This window comes from Heptranchias perlo, chromosome 25 (genome assembly GCF_035084215.1).
Source record: "Heptranchias perlo isolate sHepPer1 chromosome 25, sHepPer1.hap1, whole genome shotgun sequence".
NCBI classification, from domain to species: Eukaryota; Metazoa; Chordata; class Chondrichthyes; order Hexanchiformes; family Hexanchidae; genus Heptranchias; species Heptranchias perlo.
The window spans coordinates 38,307,985-38,329,525 of NC_090349.1; the positions used below are offsets into that span (position 1 = coordinate 38,307,985).

The 21,541-nt window shown below is 41.7% G+C and overlaps 1 protein-coding gene across 1 annotated transcript in view; it reads left to right on the forward strand.

The window, feature by feature from the left end:
• The window catches only part of LOC137342404 (seizure 6-like protein), a 199,163-nt gene that overhangs the window by 119,987 nt on the left and 57,635 nt on the right, over positions 1-21,541 (forward strand). Inside the window, exon 4 of the mRNA XM_068006333.1 lies at positions 14,108-14,300. Coding sequence (XP_067862434.1) covers positions 14,108-14,300 — 193 coding nt within the window. The remainder of the gene's footprint in view (positions 1-14,107; positions 14,301-21,541) is intronic.

The window sequence follows — 21,541 nt, forward strand, 5'->3', positions numbered from 1 at the left end:
TAAAATAACTCCTTAAATGAACACCACTGCTCATGTACCATCTTACCCTTTAATCTATTTTCCCAGTCCACTTTAATCAATTCCGCTCTCATACCATCATAGTCTCCTTTATTCAAGCTCAGATGGTGGAAGCAGATTCAATAATAACTTTCAAAAGTGAATTGGATAAATATTTGAAGGGGAACAATTTTCAAGGCCATGGGGAAAGAGCTGGGGAGTGGGACTAATTGGATAGCTCTTCTAAAAAGCCGGCACAGGCACGAGGCTGAATGACCTCCATCTGTGCTGTATTATTCTATGATTCTATGATAAAGAAAGATGTCAATCTAGTGTCTAGCCTCAGAAATATAATAATGGCAGCTCCATTTTATTTAAATGTAGAAATATCTGCTCGGGCTCCCTTGAGGGCTCAGTGCAAAAAGGGAGCAATATAAACCAGGAAGGTCCCACTCTCACTCCTCACGCCCCACTGAGTCAGCTGATCTCAACCAGGGCAGCTGTAGAGGTGCTGATGAATAAAAAAAACTGCAACTGCTGGAAGTAAAAAAAGCAGAGCTGTCACCATCTGAAAAGAGAATAAGGGAGAGGTTAACATTTGGGTGTCGACCGTTTGTCAGAACTCAAATGGCCTCAGTGACCCCAAGTCATGGATGAAGAAAATCGGCCGGGGTCCCTGCTCCTGACTGCTTCACGTGACTTTGTAGAATCGTAGAATCACACAGCGTAGAAGGAGGCCATTCAGCCCATCGTGTCTGTGCTGGCTCTTTGAAACAGCTATCCAATCAGTCCCACTCCCCCGCTCTTTCTCTGTAGCCCTGCACATCTACTTCTTTTCAAGTATATATCTAATTTTGTTTCGATAGTTACTATTGAATCTGCTTCTGCTGGAAAGGGCAAGCAAATGGTTATCAGCTGAAGGCTGCATCAGTGCGACACTGTGATGAACCCCATGGTAAAATGATCACTTACTTGTGGACTCACGTGTGAAGAGTGGCCATTTGGCGAGGAACCAAAAAGCTGCCAGCACCTGTGCAATTGTACCCCAGCATTAGTCAGTGGCTTCTGGAGAGGAAGGGAGTAAATTATGTGTGTTGGTGGGGGGGAGAGGATGTGGATAAATAATACAGCATCTAGTCTCTAAAGATAATGGAACTGAAGACTGCAGAGGAGTGGTGAAGATTGCTCTCCTTTTATCGTTAAGTGTTGAGTGATCTTATAAATATCAACCCTATCTTTGTCTGTGTAACTAATCTGTGAGAATATAATCCTGCTTTATTGCATTATAGGAGAAATACTCGTGATTTAAAGCAAAGAGTTTCTCTGGGGCAAAGAGCTCAGCCGCCAAAGATACCATAATTTACATGCCTGTAAACATTTGCTTACTACAAAGAGTAAAAACGCTTTCTACTGCCCAGTACTCCCATCTATTCATCTTGACAAGTACGCAAAAGATAAATATATACAAACACACAGACACAGCAAAAAAAAAGGACATTTGCCTTGGATCCCTGCGGTGATGATGTTTTGAATTTGACACTTAATGTGGCCAAGCGCAACTTGGCCTTGTAAAACTTCCAACTTTCAAAAGATGGTATCAGAGAGTAAAGCCAGTAACATTAGGGAGATTTAGCAGCCAATTAGAGAGTTTTAACAACTCATCTGAGGGATATGGCCAAGATAATCCATCAGAGACAGCCAAATCATAGAGTTGGATTCAACAACTAGCATCAGTAGTTTCAGGTTGCAACATTAACACTAGTTGCTGTTATTATCATTAGTATTATTACTATTATTGTTATTGTTATTAATAGTATTATTATTACAAAGGCTGATGATTCAATCACAGTTACATTTTCAGAGTATCTTTACAATAATTAATGAAATAACATCATTATCAAAGGTTGTTCCTTACTTCCTTTTGTTCCAGTAGAAAAGTAGGCAACTTTCACATATCCCCCATGACTAAGTGCAAGTGTCTTTTCTTTCTCTGTTTGTATGATGCAGTGCACTCTTTATGTCTCTTGGAATCTCTTGTTCTTAGCTTTTTTATATTTTCAACTATCTAACATGTTTCTGTCTCCCCTCTGCCCTTTTCTCTTTGCGGCCCCTCTCTCATCTCTTTTTCTTTCTCTATCCCGCTCTCTGTGGTTCCCTTACGATTTTCTTTCTTTCCTCCTTTTCCCTTTTTGACTGTTGGACCCCAAGGATGGCTCCATTCTGGCTGAGTCATGCAGAGTTTGATGTTTGGTTCTGTAGTCCAGGTGGGAGATATTCCGTCTGATTTCCCTTTGTATTGTTAGCTCTAGATTTGACAGGCGCCTATTTTTCTAAATCTCATTTTAATTTTAATTTCTCTCCTCATCCAAGGAATTTCAGCTTTTGCTACAGTCCCTTGTATTTCTTGTGATAATATGTTTAGTCTTTACCTTAACCATCTCTGGTTTGAAAATTTTTGAAAAATGTTTGTCCATTGTTTTATGTGCCAGCTTTTTCTTTCAAGTTTGTCTGGGCTTGTTCATTTTTTTTTATCTCATTGAAGTGTTCTTTTCTCAACCATGTACCTTGTAACCATCTTTCTCCACAGATGCTGCCTGACTTACTGAGTATTTCCAGCATTTTCTGTTTTTATTTCAGATTTCCAGCATCCACTGTATTTCGTTTACCTCGGTCTATCTTTGGGTAATTAAAGTCATCCATTGTTATCCCTCCATTTTTTAAGAACATAAGAAACAGGAGCAGGAGTAGGCCATACGACTCCTCAAGGCTGCTCCGCCATTCAATAAAATCATGGCTGATCTTCGACCTCAACTCCACTGTCCCGCCCGATCCCCATATCCCTTAATGCCCCTAGAGTCCAAAAAAAGTTTCTACAATTTTCTTTTCTTTTATTCTGCACAATTGAGCATGAAAATTCCATAAACTGCTGAGAGAATGTTGGATAAGTACCTAGTGAAAAATTTGATTGAGGAGTGTGACAGGTATCGTGGGATATGATATCTCCTAGACACTGGGACTTGCCGGATGGATCACTGTGGTCTTTTCCAGTACTGTGTATTCCTATGTTCCTTTCATTGAATAGCCTGTCTGCCAACACCCGGTCTATACTCAGTCATTAAATGACCACTTTGGCGACCTACCAGGGATCTCAGGAACTCACGGAACTGTAACCGAGCAAGATTTAACACCTTCAGGAAAGAAGAAAAGAAAGAAAGACTTGCATTTATGGAGCTCCTTTCACGATCTAAGGACGTCCCAAAGCATTTTACAGCCAGTGAAGTTTTTTTTTAAAGTGTAGCCATTTTTGCCCACAGCATAGTCCCCGAACAACGATGAAATAATGTCCAGATAATCTGTTTTAGTGACGTTGGGTGAGGGATAAATATTGGCCAAGACACCGGGGAGAACTCCCCTGCTCTTCTTCGAAACAGTGCCATGGGATCTTTTACATCCACCTGAGAGGACAGACAGGTCCTCATTTTAACATCTCATCTGAAAGACGGCACCTCTGGCAGGGCAGAACTCCTTCAGTACTGCACTGAAGTGTCAGCCTAGAGGAAAAACTGGAAGTAAAGTAGAAAACAAAACAGAAAACACAGTCAGTTCAGCATCAAAGTTCAAAATGGCCCTGGTATGAGTGTAAGGTGGTTTGACAACACTGAATAATTACATTCTCCAACTTGATCCCTGCTGTTCTCTTTCTTGTGAGCCCATTTACTCAAGAAGTTAAATATATATGTTATCCTAAAGCACTGGTTGAGTGGGTTGTCACTTTAACTGTTCAGTTTTAAACAGTCTGGAATTAGTTTTCATAAATCAAGATCATCCTGTCGACTTTCATCTATGTCTCCATTAGTGAAAGTGTTTTTCACTCTTTTCTGTGAAAAAGAAATTTGTGATGTCCCTCAGAATTTTTTCTTCCTTTCATTTCCCTCTCCCAGTTTAAAGGGGAATGTTTCTGTATTGCTGTATAGACCTCAGTGCTATAAAGTGAGCAAGTTGTACATCTATTGGTGGCTCTCAGTCACGCCGACCTTTGTGGTTTGCAACTGCTGACTAGAGGTAGGGTAGGAACAGACATTTTGCGTGCAATGCCCTGTCATGTGATGTCATGACGTTTTACTTCAGCGGCATTATGAATAGGATAAATGCTTCTTTTATGTGATTTTCTATTTCTCCTCCCCTCTTTTGTATCATCTATTCTAATGTTTAAGTCTCCATCCCCATGTCGTACATTATTCCCATATCCCACCTTGAACTAGTCATTGGCTGGTGCATGACCCAAGGAAGATTTTCCTCCTTGGGGAACAACCTAACTTCCCTTTAATGGCTCCTCCTCCTTCTGTTTGATGGTCCAACTGGATTGGGAACTCAATACTAGGACATATTGAATTGTACGGGCCTACCATGTTGTCCAAATACTGTTCTGCTGACAACAGTGATGGGACCCATCAGAGTGCCACTCCACTGGATACCTTGCAGATGTGTGCCCTGACCAGTCCTTCTTGCTAATCAAGAGGCGCTGAAGCTTCAGAACAGGACAGTTGTACTCTTTACTGGTCTGCAGCTGCTGCTCTTGCCTGGAACTGGGAAGCATCTGGAAAACGGGTAATAAGAACCTCCAAATAAATAGAAAATGCAAACAGCTCTGAATTGGGACAGTCATACTTCTTCAGAAAGCACTTGCATTCTGCACAGTGCCAACCTTTAGAGTTTGGGTGGTTTGTCGCTTTAAGAGATGATGAGGCATGTACGCTGTACGAATACATGATACGATATTGCACATCCTGTCACAATGATGAATGGTAAGCAATCAACTGCCATCTGCGGTTGGAGCCATAGCAACAGAGGGAGAATTTATCTGTTTGTATTTTATTTTTGTTAACGGAGAAAAGATTGGCCAGGGATCTAGTAGAGGTGAGGAGACTACACAATCAGAGCATGGCAAGATGTCATAACTTGTGATATTTATGCTGTTTATTTTACTAAGTATAACATATTTTTAAAAATACTACCCACAACTGGTTAGGGATTAATTAAGAGAAGTGGTTTGTTCTGAATTTTGTATTACTGCAGTTTAAGCCCATGTCTAATGGCTAATTCAATTGGCACAACTGCATCATTAACATAATTAGTTAATTAGTTAATTCTCTTTGAAGCAATAAATTGTCTTCAGCAGTGTGAAATCATGTAACAGCTAAAACATTTGTGTATCTGGAGCTTTATATTTATAAGAGGGTTATTATTATTTGATGTTAAGACAGAATGACAGGCTGAAGGGCAGCAGTTACAGAGGTTATACCAGGATGAGGCAAGTACTGTCTAGGGTTCCCCAGGGAATGGGACCACGGTGGACCACTACTGTTTTTAATTTGAAAGGAAAATCGGGGAGAGATGTATAATGGGTGGCCGATCTGATACTGCCCGTTTTATACTATTGCCAGATGTTGAAATGACCTCCAATCCCTTCAAACCGTTACGTGCTGTATCAATGTTTCAATTAGGCACCCAGTTAGATCCAGATTGAATTGAGTCAATGCGCCAGATGGAGTTTGTAAGTTAACAGGAGCTGCTGGATGATGCCATATATAAAGTTGTTTTCAACTGTAATCAATCCAAGTTTATTTTTTTCTTTCTCTTTCAATTCATTATTAGGAACCCTAAAAGCAATACAAGAACAAAACAATGGTGCTCTTCTTTGATGAAAAATCCAGAAATTAAATATCTGTCTTGGATGCCTGGCATATCGACCATTTAGGCAGTGTAGGAATATCGATCCTGAGAGCCTCTCGGTATATGAAGTGTTGGTGAAGCCTGGAAAAATCTTATCTTTAGAGTCCACAGAAAAAGGGGTGGTTGTGTGTGATTTCTACAGTAGTGGGTGAAATGTTGGCATCCTCCAGCTTTTTACTACTCACCTGACAAAGGAGATAATCTCCGAAAGCTTGTGATTTTAAAATAAAATTGTTGGACTATAACCTGGTGTTGTAAGATTCCTTACATTTGTCCACCCCAGTCCATCACCGGCATCTCCACATCATGGCTACTTTTTAAATGCAACAGTTATCATTACAAGCTGGAGATAGTTGTTCTTAAAACCTTGGTTGAAGCTCAGCAAGCATTTATCAATGATGCCTGAGGCGATTATTGGAGAACTCAGAACAGTCCTGAGATGGGTATGTTAATTTTTTATGTCAAATAATCACGAATCTTTCTCCTGTCATCATTCACCAAGTATTAATGCAAGATTTGGAAAACAGGTACCAGGAACCCAAATGATTTCTCGTGCAGTTGGAAATGTCTGTTTTCCTTTGACTGCCCCTTGATAATTACCTCAGCAGATAAGCTACAGTGTGCAGAAGTAAATTGAATCATAGAAAGGTTACAGCACAGAAGGAGGCCATTTGGCCCATCGAATCCGTGCCTGCTCTATGCAAAAGCAATCCAGTTAGTTCCACTCCCCAGCCCTATCCCCATAGCCCTGCAAATTTTTTTCCTTTCAAGTGCTTATCCAGTTCCCTTTTGAAGGCCATGATTGAATCTGCCTCCACCACCCCCTCGGGCAGTGCATTCCAGATTCTCGCCGTGTTAAAAAGTTTTCCTCATGTCACCTTTGGTTCTTTTGCCAATCACCTTAAATCTATGCCCTCTGGTTCTTGACTCTTCCGCCAATGGGAACAGTTTCTCTCTATCTACTCTGTCTAGACCCTTCATGATTTTGAATACCTCTATCAAATCTCCTCGCAACCTTCTCTGTTCCAAGGAGAACATCCCAGCTTCTCCAGTCTATCCACGTAACTAAAGACCCTCATCCCTGGAATCATTCCAGTAAATGTCTTCTGCACCTTCTCTAAGGCCTTCACATCTTTCCTAAAGTGAGGTGCTTAGAACTGGACTCAATACTCCAGTTGTGGCCAAACCAGTGTTTTATAAAGGTTCATCATGACTTCCTTATTTTTGCACTCTATGCCTCGATTTATAAAGCCCAGGATCCCGTATGCTTTTTTAACCACTTTCTCAACCTGCCCTGACACCTTCAACGATTTGTGTACATATACTCCCCGATCTCTCTGTTCCTTTACCCCTTTTAGAATTGCGCCCTTTAGTTTATATTGCCTCTCCTCATTTTTCCTACCAAAATGCATCACCTCGCATTTTTCTGCGTTAAATTTCATCTGCCAAGTGTCCGCCCATGCCACCAGCCTGTCTATATCCTCTTAAAGTCTATCACTATCCTCCTCACTGTTTACTACCCTTCCAAGTTTTGTGTCATTGCAAATTTTGAAATTGTGCCCTGAACACCCAAGTCCAAGTCATTAATATGTATCAAGAAAAGCAGTGGTCCCAGCACCGACCCCTGGGGAACACCACTGTACACCTCCCTCCAGTCCGAAAAACAACTGTTCACCATTACTGTCTGTTTCCTGTCGCTTAGCCAATTTCGTATCCATGCTGCTACTGCCCCCTTTATTCCATGGGCCGCAATCTTGGTGACAAGCCTACCATGCGGCACCTTATCAAATTAAATTGCATAGAAATTGAATCTCCCTGCCCTGGGATGGCAATTAATGAAATGTTTTTTGTCGGATCATTGAACATGACTTTGAGTTGTGTGCAGTAGTGTTATGACTCAGAAGAAGTCCATGAGGTCCAGCGAGAACTTTCAAGCTGCATTACACCAAGCTCAACAAAAATAATTGGTTTCTTTTGTGTATGTGTGCTCATTAAACTGAAGAATGACAGTACCAGGAAGTGGAACCTTTTTGTGCTTTTATCCACAGACAGCATTAAGTGCTCCCAGGCCAGATGTGGTGCAGGATAACATAGGAACGGCTGGAGAGCACAGGATTCGCAAACAAGAGAGCTGTGACTCTGAATTCTCAGCCTTGATTTGAGTTTTGGGAGTTTTCAGTCAAACGTTTTCATCCAGGGGAGGGTTCAGATCTCATTTATGCATCAGCTGTTGTGTCACATAGCTAATGTCTAATCCCAATTATTGTCAATCAGCACGTTAATCTCATAATACTACCAGGGGCTAGGGACACATATCCAATTTAAACAGTTTCCTGGCACAAGTGTATGTTTAGGTTTGAGCACATATCTTCCTTCTTTGCTTCAGTCAATTTTATTCATTTCTTTGAAGTTCAAGTCAGTAATGAACATCCAAAATCCAGATCCTCTAAATTTAATGTTTGAATGATGAGGATGGTCCATGAGAGAGGAGAATCTCTCCTCAGTTAATCCATACCAATTGGCAGGCTGTCTTCCCTTTAAGGCATAAGGCAGAATATTGCTGTCACTCCCTCTTCAGAATGTTTCTCAGATCTGGACCAAAATATTTAATGGTCTCATGATAATAAGCATAATTATGCTCTGATATCCCAGAACTATAATGTTGGTTTCAACAATCGAATAGAATATTATATTTTAAAAATTTTCATTTTGATATATCTTAACTTCAGCTTTGTTCTCTGACCTCTTCCTGTGGAGGTAAAACTCCTCTCAATGCTCTTAGTGGTTCAGCAGGTAAATCACCTTTAACTCTACGGGTCACTTCACCTTTAACTTTGAATTCGATGATGGATCTCTTTGCCTGGCAGCCATTTTTTTTTGGCAGATCTCATGCCAAATATTACCATAGTCTACTTGGGACAATTTGAGATTATATCTGTTCTAACCAATAATGGAAACATGTTTTAGAAATTATTTGCTGTTTGTATGGTAGGATTTATTTTTAACTTGCCCGAGTAAAATTAAACATTAACCAGATGAACGAATTTGCTCACCTTTTGATGTGATTTTCCTCATTCTTTCCATGTACCATTTTTTCTCCATATAATACCAGAAGAGACCCTTTATCCAAAGAAGCAAAATAATAGGACAAGATCCCTTTAACAACTTCTGTACCCTCATGGTATCAAGTATCTTTGCGTCCCCTTAACCACTGTATGGCCCCGATATTTATGAGGAGATGGGGAGGGAATGGGGGCGACTCTCAGCAGCCAGGAAACCCTGAAATACGGGGAATGCGGAGGTCCTGCCAAATTTAACGGCAAGACCTCATTTGAATCTTTTTTTCTCCGTTTCCTGGCAGGCAGTTGGCCAGATTGAAGGCTGGCTGGCTGTCGGGCGGGAAGGCCCACAGTAGAAGGGCTTTATTTTACAAGAACTCTTCGTGAAGGTCAAAATTACAGCATGGTTTCCCAATGGTTTTCTATAAAAAGATGACTAGCTGAAAAAAACTGAAGGACATTGGCATAGGGCATCGAGTAACAAAAGACTGGTTAACAAATGTAATGATAGCACATCCTTCCATGCTGAAAGAGTTCATGGGATGCGAACAGGTTACTCCTTGTTTGAGTTCTTGTGAGAAATGAAAACATACTGATGCTACAGGCAAAATTGCATGTTTCTTTAGATGGTTTGATTTTGGTTTTGTGTTGTGCTAATGCCACTGGCTTCTGACACATGAGAGTCTTGCAGTTTGAAGCAGCCCCAAAGAAAACTGACCAGATTCGCTAAGGCCAGTGGCCAGGAAGACCTGCTGTTTTTTTTTCTGGCCTTTCCAGGAGCGGAAACTGATTTAAAAGCAGCTCTTGTCTCACAGCTTGCCAGACTTGAAAAGAACCCTTCCCCAGAGTGGTTGACAATTGGGATTTTTCAGCCCTGGCACCAGTCTGTTGTATGCAAATGGCTCACACTGTATTTGGACAATTCTTGTCTAGTTAATTTCAGTCTTCATCCTTAAGTGATGCCATGCTTTGACATTACCTGCTCAGCTAATTATCAAACTAATGGAGTGTCTCATCCATGACAACCACATAAATACTGTACTAACATCAAGATGAGAAGCTCCAAAAGAAATCAATGCAAACTAAGTAATCGTGACTCTTCTAAAATTGTAACCGTTACGGTAAATGTTTACATTGCAGTATGATTTCTTATGCACAACCTCAGTAATTTACCTATTTCAGCGTGTGTAGTTAAAATTTGATCAAGCATATGGGCACCAGTAAAATAATAGTGGCTCCGCATTGACCTTAAGCAGGTTCTAGACTCAAACTGGTATTTGTTTTTTAACGGCACCATTGTACTGTAGCAGCTCCGCTAATTACGGCAGTCACGCTGGGGTTGTTACTCAAATATAACATCTACTAGAAGATGTTCTACTGTCTTGTCTTTCTTCAAAATTGACAACTTGATGATTTGACATTTACCTGCCGCAGACAGATGGTGAATGTTGTTGTTGTTGTTTTCCAAGCCATTTGGTGCTAAATCTTGTAGCTCTTTCTGTTCATATGACGCTACTCCCGAGGAAATGACACTTGTAAAAGTTCTGTAGGAAGCAGCTGAGAGCTCTGTTTCTGTTTTTCCTTCTTAATGTGTTAAGGATTGGCATTCAGAGACTTGGACCCTCTATTTCTGAAATTCATAGAAGTAGCTGATGTACAAGGTTTTTCTTACACCATATATACTAGAAAGAAGAAAGAAAGATTTTGCATTTATAGAGAGACTTCCACGATCTCAGGACGTCCCAAAGTGCTTTATAGCCAATGAAGTACTTCTGAAGTGTAGTCACTGTTGTAATGTAGGATATACTGACAGCACATAGACCCATATAGACTAAGCAAATCCTGGACATGTTTCCCCCATCCCCAAATTAGAGCCCCAGATATTGGACACAAGCCACTTTCCCAGTTAAGCCATCACTGGTCAGACATGGAGGTCTTGAAATTATAATCTGTGACTATTAGCATAAAAATATTTAATGCATGAAATTCATTTGTCTGCTATTTTAGCATAGGAATTAAACCATTTAAAATAAACAAGTTAATGCTCGTGTTAAACGTACAGGCAGAGGACTTTCAAACAAATGCAAGAAATAAGCACAATTTCAATCCAATACTGCAAAGTAGGTAGCGGAAGTTGAACATATCCACTCCTCCAGTATCAGTGATTGGATTCATTCTAACTGTCCAATGGAGCACAAATGATTACGCACATAAAGGTAAATTATCCAAATGTCCACCCCTGGTGTAGAGCCTCAAATTCCCCAACCCCCTCCCGGTGTGCAGATCAGGAAATTTTCAGCCCATAAATTTCCACACCAGTGGATGTAAAGCTCATGGACTGTGCATGTGCAATCTCCCGATATACACTCCCGGGGGTTAAGGCTCCTCACCAGGTGTGTGTTATCAGAAAATGTACCTTATAGATCCTCCCACAGTGGAATGCCTGGAAAAACGTGAACAGCCGGTCCACAGTGATATTATAATTCTCTATATTTCTGAAATGTTTAAGTAGTGGAGTGTAGATTAAAACTTCTAGCTGAAGAGCAAATTATTTAATTTCTTCAAAAATACCCTCTTAAAATGATTGTATCAAACTTAACTGGTCTCATGTAGGGTTACTTGTTATTGGAAATATTTTAGCATATTCTAAACAGTTATTGCAATTAATCACTCACTACCCTCTCTTTCTTTGATATTAAAATCCACCCCTAACAAAAAGGCAATTTTGGTCTTTATATATTTTTTTATCATTAAAGTCAAAATGGTAGTATATCTCTCTCTTTTATGTAATGGAGAAACCAATGTAAGGAGTCTTACAACACCAGGTTATAGTCCAACAGCTTTATTTGAAATCACAAGCTTTCGGAGGCTTCCTCCTTCGTCACCTGACGAAGGAGGAAGCCTCCGAAAGCTTGTGATTTCAAATAAAGCTGTTGGACTATAACCTGGTGTTGTAAGACTCCTTACATTTGTCCACCCCAGTCCATCACCGGCATCTCCACATCATGGAGAAACCAGGCAAGGTTGATTATTCTGGAAATTGGTCAAGAGAAAAGGGTTCCCAGTGCAAATTGAATTCAACACTATCAGGATATTATCAGGTGCCGAGGACCTGGATGACATGGTTAATTGCTTATTAGCATTCGATTCAATCATCCCCATTGATTGTACCTTTGTAGTGTCTTCAACGGGCCTTAAACTGTATAAAACTCCATGGGCAAACTTTGGCGCCTTAACGTAGAAAAATTTCCTACGGTATGTTCAAGGTCCACAAAAGAGAAAACTCAACTGTTCCATCTGAAAGACATGTTGGTTGCTAATAAATTTTAAGAAGCAGCTTACTATTAATAGTCTATAAACAAATCCGAACAATTAGTTTAGCTAGTGTGCATTGATCTGGCAACATCATGGGCTGGACTTTGCTGTGAGCGGCGAACGAACGGCACCCAGACTTGCGCTTGCCCATAGACTTTCTGTGACCTTTTGCATGGCAAGTTGCTCTAAATTAGAGAGCTGGTCAGCGCGGCGCCCTCTACAGAGCATTAGGGACCTGTGCGAACAGGGCAAGCAGCTGTGTATCTCTCTAACCAATCAGATTGAAGCATCATTAGTAACAACGCAGAGTCAGAACCAGGAAGTGTAAGTTAGAATAGTGAATTCAATGTCAAATCAGGTACAGAAAGTGAAATAAAGAGAGGTTAAGAAAGATTGAATTAAGAGATAGCAATAAAAGAGACAGAAAGAGAAAGTATTAATTAAATGTCCAACAACAATTAAAATCTGAAAGAATGAGACTCCATGCCTGTAAAAGTTAATTTTCAGTGCCAGAGATGTTTTTTGACAGTAATTACGACTTACCACGTCGTTAAAATGGTACTTAGACATGAAATGACTTGACTTAACTTTCATTGACAAGATTGGTCCGTATCTATCAGGTAAGTACAGGAACTTCACACCAGATAGAGAGGTGACGTATTGCACAGCTTTTGGAGGAGCAGGCATCTGGTACAGCAGCTTCTGGATTTCCACATTTAACTGCACACGTGCAGTCGCTGGAAGTTGCTGTCCGATTTGCACATAAATAACGGTGAGGCTAACTTCGGGTCAGAAGTCAAGCCTTTGGCTTCCAGTCTGGAAAGAAAGGAAGTGAAAAACAGACCGTGGAGAAATCTGAAAGGAAGTCAGGGGAAGAGCGTGAGGGCTCCCTGGTTAACTCTAGTTGACCAGTTTTAGAGAATTGTAAACAATTTTACAACACCAAGTTATAGTCCAACAATTTTATTTGAAATTCACAAGCTTTCGGAGGCTTCCTCCTTCCTCAGGTGAATGTTGTGGAAATGAAATCCTCGAACCCTTCGCATTTATAAATCACAGAACAATGCCTCGTGATTACAGATAGTCTTTCCAACTGCCCGTTGCCACGGCAATCACAGTGTGCAGACAGAGAGGTGTTACCTAAAAGGCCACCGAATATACAAACCACCAAAAAAAAACAGAGAGAGAGAGGCAGAAACAAACATAGAAAAGACAGCAAATGACCCGTTATATTAAAAACAGATAACATTTGTTCGCTGGTGGGGTTACGTGTAGCGTGACATGAACCCAAGATCCTGGTTGAGGCCGTCCTCATGGGTGCGGAACTTGGCTGTCAATTTCTGCTCGACGATTTTGCGTTGTCGTGTGTCTCGAATTACTGGTCAGAAAGTGTAGTTCGCCTACCAACAGGAACAGCTCAGTTTTTTTCCATCTTATGAGGAGCATTACAAAATAGTTTAAAGTTTGTTACTCTGCTCAAATCTGATAGGTAAAATACAATTGTCCTCATCGCACTAGAATGATTATCAGTCCACCTGCTAATGGATAGGAGAAACACACATGGGTGCACTTGCAAGATTACAGTGTCCAATTCACACAAGATGTTTTCATTGTTCTAACCCCCGGATCATGCTATCATATGACTAGACATTGGGCAATAAAGGTAAACTGCTGATCGTAGGGGACGAGGGGTCCACTTACAGGAGAGAGCAATAATGCTGAGAATATGTAGTACACCCCCAAAATTTAAAGCAGCCATTAAGCCATTAGCAGAGGTCATTTGCAACTTTCAAAATAGAAACAGAGCAAGACAAATTGAACGATGAATGAAATGGCTCTTGATTCAATGTTCAACTAAAAAATTACGGTTTCGTAATCTTGTTATAAGTTTTATCGCTGTGGTTTCAGAGCTGCTACTGTAGTCCTCAGAAGGTTACATCTACAAACAAAATGATTGCTTCTCGCACACTGGTGCTGAGATATTGTGTTGTCTTTCATTTCAGGTTAAGACTCTGAATCTCTCTGAAGGGGAACAGCTCTCCATCCGTGGATTGGAAGAGGACAGCTGGGTAGTTTTGGCCAACCAAATGCTTCTAGTCGAAGGCCAGGTGATCCGAAGCCCAACCAATACCATTTCAGTGCATTTCCGGTCATTCCAGTATGGAGGAATTGGGACATTTCAACTCCATTATCAGGGTAAGTGATAAGAACATAAGAACATAAGAAATAGGAGCAGGAGTAGGCCATACGGCCCCTCGAGCCTGCTCCGCCATTCAATCAGATCAGGGCTGATCTTCAACCTCAACTCCACTTTCCTGCCCGATCCCCATATCCCTTGATTCCCCTAGAATCCAAAAATCTATCTCGCTTAGCCTTGAATATAGTCAACAATTCAGCATTCACAGCCCTATGGGGTAGTAATTCTAAAGAGTCACAACCCCCTGAGTGAAGAAATTCCTCCTCATCTCAATCTTAAATGGCCGACCCCTTGTCCTGCAACTATGCCCTCTAGTTCTTGACTCTCCAGCCAGGGAAAACAACCTCTCAGCATCTATCCTGTCAAGCCCCCTCAGATTCTTGTAAGTTTCAATGAGATCACCTCTCGTTCTTCTAAACTCCAGAGGGTATAGGCCCATTCTACTCAACCTCTCCTCATAGGACAACCCGCTCATCCCAGGAACTAATCTAGCGAACCTCCGTTGCACCGCCTCTAAGGCAAGTATATCCTTCCTTAGATAAGGAGACCAAAACTGTACGCAGTACTCCAGGTGAGGTCTCACCTAAGCCCTGTACAATTGTAGTAAGACTTCCTTACCCTTGTACTCCAACCCCCTTGCAATAAAGGCCAACATGCCATTTGCTTTCCTAATTGCCTGCTGTACCTGCATGCCAACTTTTTGTATGCTAGGCATGCAGCTGTAGAAACTTGGAATGAGGAAGATGTCGGCCAAAGCTCACTTACATATTTTTCTAACTCATTTTGCAGCTCCTGAGCTGCCTCCTTAGAATCAGCTGCCCCTTTCTAGTTTGCTATCATCTCCAAATTTGACTAGTTTCCTTTGAGGTATCCGAATCCAAACCATTAATGTAAATTAGAAACAGGTACCACACTCAGCACTTGCCTCCACCCTGACATAGCTCCTCTAACGTAGTGCGCACCCACTACTTCCTACCCTTCAACCAATTTAGACTTTTCCCTCAATTCATACAATTTTTATGCTCAAGTACTAGCCAGTTGTGCAGAATATTTTGGAAGTCAAGACACACCGTGTCATCGGGGTTTCCACAGTCCACTTGGCATGTCACCTCCTCAAAAATGTCACGGAGGTTGGTCAGTTAGTATCTTCCCCTTCTGGATCTACATTGGCCCTTGTTTACCAGCTTATTATCATACAGGTAGCCACTAAGTGTATAGCTGATAATAAATGACATTATTCTACACGGTGCTGATTCAAGCCAAATGGGTCTGTAGTTGCCTCAGTCTGTTTGTCTCCCTCTTTGAAAATGGATAGCATGTTAGCCTGTCTCCCATCTATTGGTACCTCCCCTGTGTTCATTGACTCCCTCATATATTAAGGGATATAGAACCAAGGCGGGTGGATGTAGTTAGGATACAGGTCAGCCATGATCTCACTGAATGGCGAAACAGACTCGAAGGGCTGAATGGTCTACTCCAGTTCCTTTGTTCCTAACCTTGAGGTTTTTTTTTTGTTTTGAGCCCTTTTAGCCTGGCTAGGACTTCCATCTCATTTGACGAAGCAGTTAATTTCACTAAGCAGGTACCAACTGGGACCAATAACATGAAGTAAACAATTTACAGGCTCTTCAGTCCCATCTTTCCGTCTCAAATCCTGTCCTCGGTTTGGATAACACACACACACACATGCATTATTGTTTAGTTATAGATTTTGTAAGAAATCAAAAAGAAAGTTTGAAAATAAAAACATTGACAGCCCAGGATAGATTCAACTTAGTCATTTTTACATTGCCAGCCCAAGGCCAGAAATATGGATTTACGGACAAATTGGATTAAAGAGTTATCATTTCTACTGTCCAATGTGAATTGATTCTCGCCAGCAATGGATGTGCACTGTGATCAGTTCTAACAGTTACCATCCATCTTATTGAGTACATCAGTATCTTTTAAAACAAGAATCCGTGTTCCTTTTTTAAATTATGAAATCCCAATTATTCTGTAAAATGTTGAATTTGCCTCTGATTGTCCCATCACATTTGCTGTTCTCTAGAAAAAAAAAAGCTCATTTTCCTTTTGTTGCATTCACTTCAGAAGAAACCATTGTCGTGCTCCACTCAAAATTATTGTCACTGATTTTACAAGAACAAAGGTGTGCCTGGCTATACATAGGCAACTCGGGAAACTGAATACTTCAGCACGTTAAAGCACTGTCCTTTCACCTCTGAGATGTATTTGATTGCAGTTGAATCCCCAATGTACTGATTCTGTCAAACCTACATAGATAGAAATGCCAGTGAATAAAGTCTGAACTTAGACTGAAGACAGGAAAGGATCCCACTACAGATGTTCTTCTTGTACGTCTTATTTCCTCCTTTTGTTTATTTCCAACTTTTGTCTCGCTGTCAGGTAAGATGGACTTCATTTATGCTGTTGTATCACTTTCATAATATAAATGAGGCAGCTTACATGCATATGGAGGCATAGGACAGCAAGATAAAGAAAAGAAAGAAAGACTTGCATTTATACAGCGCCTTTCATGACCTCAGGACTTCCCAAAGCCAATTAAGTACTTTTTGAAGTGTAGCCACAGTTGTAATGTAGGAAATGCGGCAGCCAATTTGCACAAAGTAAGGTCACACAAACAGCAATGATGATAATGACTAGATAATCTTTTTTTTTAGTGATGTTGGTTGAGGGATAAATATTGGCCAGGACACCAGGGAGAACGCCCCTGATCTTCTTCGAAATAGTGCCAAAGGATCTTTTACATCCAACTGAGAGGGCAGACGAGGCCTTAGTTTAACATCTCATCCGAAAGACGGCACCTCCGACAGTGTAGCACTCCCTCAGTACTGCACTGAAGTATCAGCCTTGATTTTGTGCTCAAGTCTCTGGAGTGGGACTTTGAACCCACAACCTTCTGACTCAGAGGCGAGTGTGTTACTAACTGAGCCACAGCTGTCACCACAATGGTTTCATTTCCTCCCTTCAAAGCTGAAGTGGGACAGAAAGAAGAAATAGTAGTTAATGCCGTCATCAGGCCATTTGTTCAAGGCTGCAGACAGGTTGCTATCTCTGCCTGGCCACAAAGGCTAGTGTAGTGTCCGACATATTGATCATGTTGCTTTAAGAATGTTGTGGGATTGTGTGTCCTGTCTAGTTGCTACTTCGGTAATTTACATGCAGGAAGTAAAAGGTCCAATCTCCACCACTGGCATCCTCTGTGTACATTATTAATACGAGCTGATCACTTGTGTTGCTCATGGGTCATCTGGGGCTATGCAGTGCAGTTGTGATGTTTAGCACAGGCTGATTCTGAGCAGGTGAACAGTGCACAGCTGGATAGGGGTGGATGGGGAGGCGGGCACAGTGGAGGAATGGCTGTGGAGAAGACCACAGCATGGGGGGTGGTTTGGAGAGTAGTTACCTGGGTGAAGGAAGGAAGCAAACCAAAGTGTAGCAAAGAGGGCAAGAGGGATGTGGAGTAGTGTTCATCCCCACTTGTTACTTGTTGTTCTGGACCTATTCAATTGAGATTTCTTGGTGTTATATGAAAACAATATTTGAGTCAATCAAAAGCAAATGCAACATCTGCTTTCAATGATGGCACTTTTCAAGTGTGACGTTTTAAGGTGTGATGCATAAGTTCCAAAACTTTTTTATACACTATCTGCTTCTATGAAAGGTAGAGGCAGAAATTTGATTTTTACATTTCCTACCTGTCCAGATCTCCTTTGACATGAAGGAAAGTCTGTGAGTAGCAAATCAGAGTCACGGACACTGCTTGACACCAACTGTGTCACACGCAATTGTGCGAGTGACTCTGAACGGCCACTGGTGTGTGGAATTCCACCCTCCAGTGTAAATGGGGTGGACTCCAAGCACCAGGAGCCAACGCATACTACACTTACATAGTGCTTTGTCTAACCGGAAGGTCTCGAAGCAAGATGCGCAATGAGTCAGTGAAATTGCATAACCGCCTCAAGTGATGGTAGTTCTGGGTTATTATAGTCTGACTCTCCGGCGAAACAGCAAGTCTCATCTTGTACTTTTTTTTTGTGTGTTTTAAATCTCCAAGTGGATTTGAGAGTTAAAATGCAACTCTCTTGAAATCTGCATCTATTCTTTGCTGAAGCAAATTTGTCAAGGCCACAGAGAAAAAAAAATTGACATCTATTTTTGAGTAATGTATCTGTATATGCAATTTCATTAACATGCAAATTTACTACTGGTAAATCCATAGCAATCACACCACATAAAGCATTAATGCCTGTCTACAAATGGCACTTACCAGTGTGTCAAGGTCCTAACAGTAGCACAGATTGAGTGCAAAGTATAAGCAGTATTATGTAAAATAACAGAACCAGAGTCAGACAAAGACTGTCATTGGATGGAGCTCTCCCATGGGTGTCTGGGTAACTGTACTGCCCAGTGTGGTCTGAACTCATACAGGCCTTGGGTTTTTTTTTATTCGTTCATGGGATGTGGGCATCGCTGGCGAGGCCGTCATTTATTGCCCATCCCTAATTGCCCTTGAGAAGGTGGTGGTGAGCTGCCTTCTTGAACCGCTGCAGTCCGTGTGGTGAAGGTTCTCCCACAGTGCTGTTAGGAAGGGAGTTCCAGGATTTTGATCCAGCGACGATGAAGGAACGGCGATATATTTCCAAGTCGGGATGGTGTGTGACTTGGAGGGGAACGTGCAGGTGGTGTTGTTCCCATGTGCCTGCTGCTCTTGTCCTGTTCTATGCCGACTCAACTGATCTTAGCCAGCGTAGCAGTAGAAGCACTGGGTTTGGACTCAGTGCCCTAAGCTAAGGAGGAGTAAGCATCTGCTCCCTGGTAGAAAGTGTGCAAGGGTGGTTTGTTGGGTGAAGATAGGATTGGGGATGGATGTGATGCTCCCTAGGTCAACTAGCCCAGTAACACTCATTGTCGGGGCTCACATGTGAAGAATGACCACTTGAGTGAGGCATTAAAGATAAATCAGCACCTGTGGAGCTAAGCCCAGCGAGAATTACGCCTTCTCGAAAACAATGGAGCACAAGATAAAACTGTGGGAGGGAGGAAAGTATTGTGTGGCCAGGTTAATAATCCATTAATTGCTCAAGCCTCATTTTCATGCCTTACGATGCAACTTAAACCTCCCGATTAGGTTACAGGCTTGGAATTTGGCCCCTCTATTCATTATTCAATATATGTCCCTTCAGTTATTGTTATCGTCCGCAGTGATAGATCAGTTTTCCCAGGATGAACAATTAGTTCCTGATTTAGCTGCTGTCTCATAATACAATGGGAGGATTTTACTGGCTGAACATTATATAATGTTCGAGAATTAAAAGTGAAATATTATTCCACCCTTTCAGGTCTTATTTTACTTTTACAGCAGGCACTACCCTATACGACAGTTACACGAACTCCCGATCTACATTAAAGCTGTAAATTCAAATTTCTCAATTTTGCTGGGATCTTAACAATGAATCTTCGAAACTCCTGGATGACTGATTGTACAGGACTGCTTGGGGCATGGTTTACGGATGGGTACACATCCGATCCCATTATAAATCACACTATCTAGTTTCTGTCTGTCACTGCTTTATATAGAGAATTCTTGATCTAAGCATAATGCCAAAGCAGACTCAATATTTCTTCAGAAACTAGTTACACAGTTATTTTGATTTAACTGTAGGATTGATATTTTGTCCTATGGGACAATATAGGGTGTAATCAAAAGTCTATTTGGATTGTTGAGTGAGGCAGCCAAAATTATATAGTGGTACCAGCAGTGGAAATGAGGGGGGTAGAAATTGGACCTTGTTGGGCACCATTTTACGGTGGCCAATTTCGGGGATCAACGTCGTGCGCCTCAAGGACACCTGAAAGACGTCCAACCCGATATTGGATCGGGCTAGTATTCAGGCATCTGAGGTGGCCACCTAAAACAGACCTTCAGCCCCTTTTCATATGCTCCTGAGGGGCCTAATGGATGTTTTAGGAGCCCTCAGGGAAATTGGGCTGCTCAGGTTTTTCAGCTGTGAATGCAGCCTAGCAGACGGCCACCGCCAAAGAGGTGTCCTTTCATTTCGTAGCTTTGATGTGAAGCCAGGAGGAGCAGAACATTGATCTTCATAAAATGGGCAAGCCGTCTGTGGAGGAGCGTCAGCATGCCCAAATAATGTTAATGAGGCCCGAGGTTCAACTTCAGGCCGGTCGCAGGCCTCCTGGTTAGGCCTCTGTGCGCGTCACCAATTTCAGGCCCGTAAACGATCCCGAGGGAATTTCCACCCCGAGAACTCCCGCAGAATCCGCAGTCGTGAAGCTGCCTCCGAACCTCGAATGTCAATCAATGGTCTGAGTGGGTCTTTGGGACGTGTCCGCACAAACGATATGAAGACTGATGGGTTGTTGAGGCCACTGTGTGAAATGAGCCCAGCAATCTCAGGCCGGTCCCCAGGGGTGCGGGAGTGCAATACTGATTCCAGATTCGGCATTAATTTAAGTTAATCGAACGTTTGGCTCGTACCTTGTTTAAATAACAGCAAATAACAGAATGAAAGATGATTCTGGAGAGTAATGGAAATGCTACCAGTCGGCTGGTTTTTCGCCAATCCAGCCAAGTTTTTGTTTAAGCACTGCTCTAAGAAACTGAATCTTCGCCACTGATTCCATCCCCTTTCTGGTCTTCACAGTTTTCCTTTCATCTGAAGAAATCCACTGCATTTATCCAGGTCTAGTTAAGGGCAGCTAAAGATTGTGCAACATGACAGATTTCTGTCTGATCTTTGATGAGAAGACTGGTAACGATGTCACTTGACTCCTGAGAAATTATCATCAAATCATAGAATGATACAGCACAGAAGGAGGCCATTCGGCCCATCCTGCCTGTGCCAGTCCCTTTGAAAGAGCAATCCAATTATTCCCACTCCCCTGCTCTTTCCCCATGGCCCTGCAAACTTTTCCCCTTCAAGTATTTATCCAATTCCCTTTTGAAAGTTATTATTGAATCTACTTCCCCCAGCCTTTCAGGCAGGGCATTCCAGATCATAACAACTCACTGCGTAAAAAAATTCTCCTCATCTCACTCTGGTTCTTTTGCCAATTACCTAAAATCTGTGTCCTCTGGTTACTGACCCTCCTGCCACTGCAAACAGTTTCTCCTTATTTACTGTATCAAAACCCTTCATGATTTTGTACAACTCTGTTAAACTAAGGAGAACAACCCCAAATTAAGAAGGTAATTTGA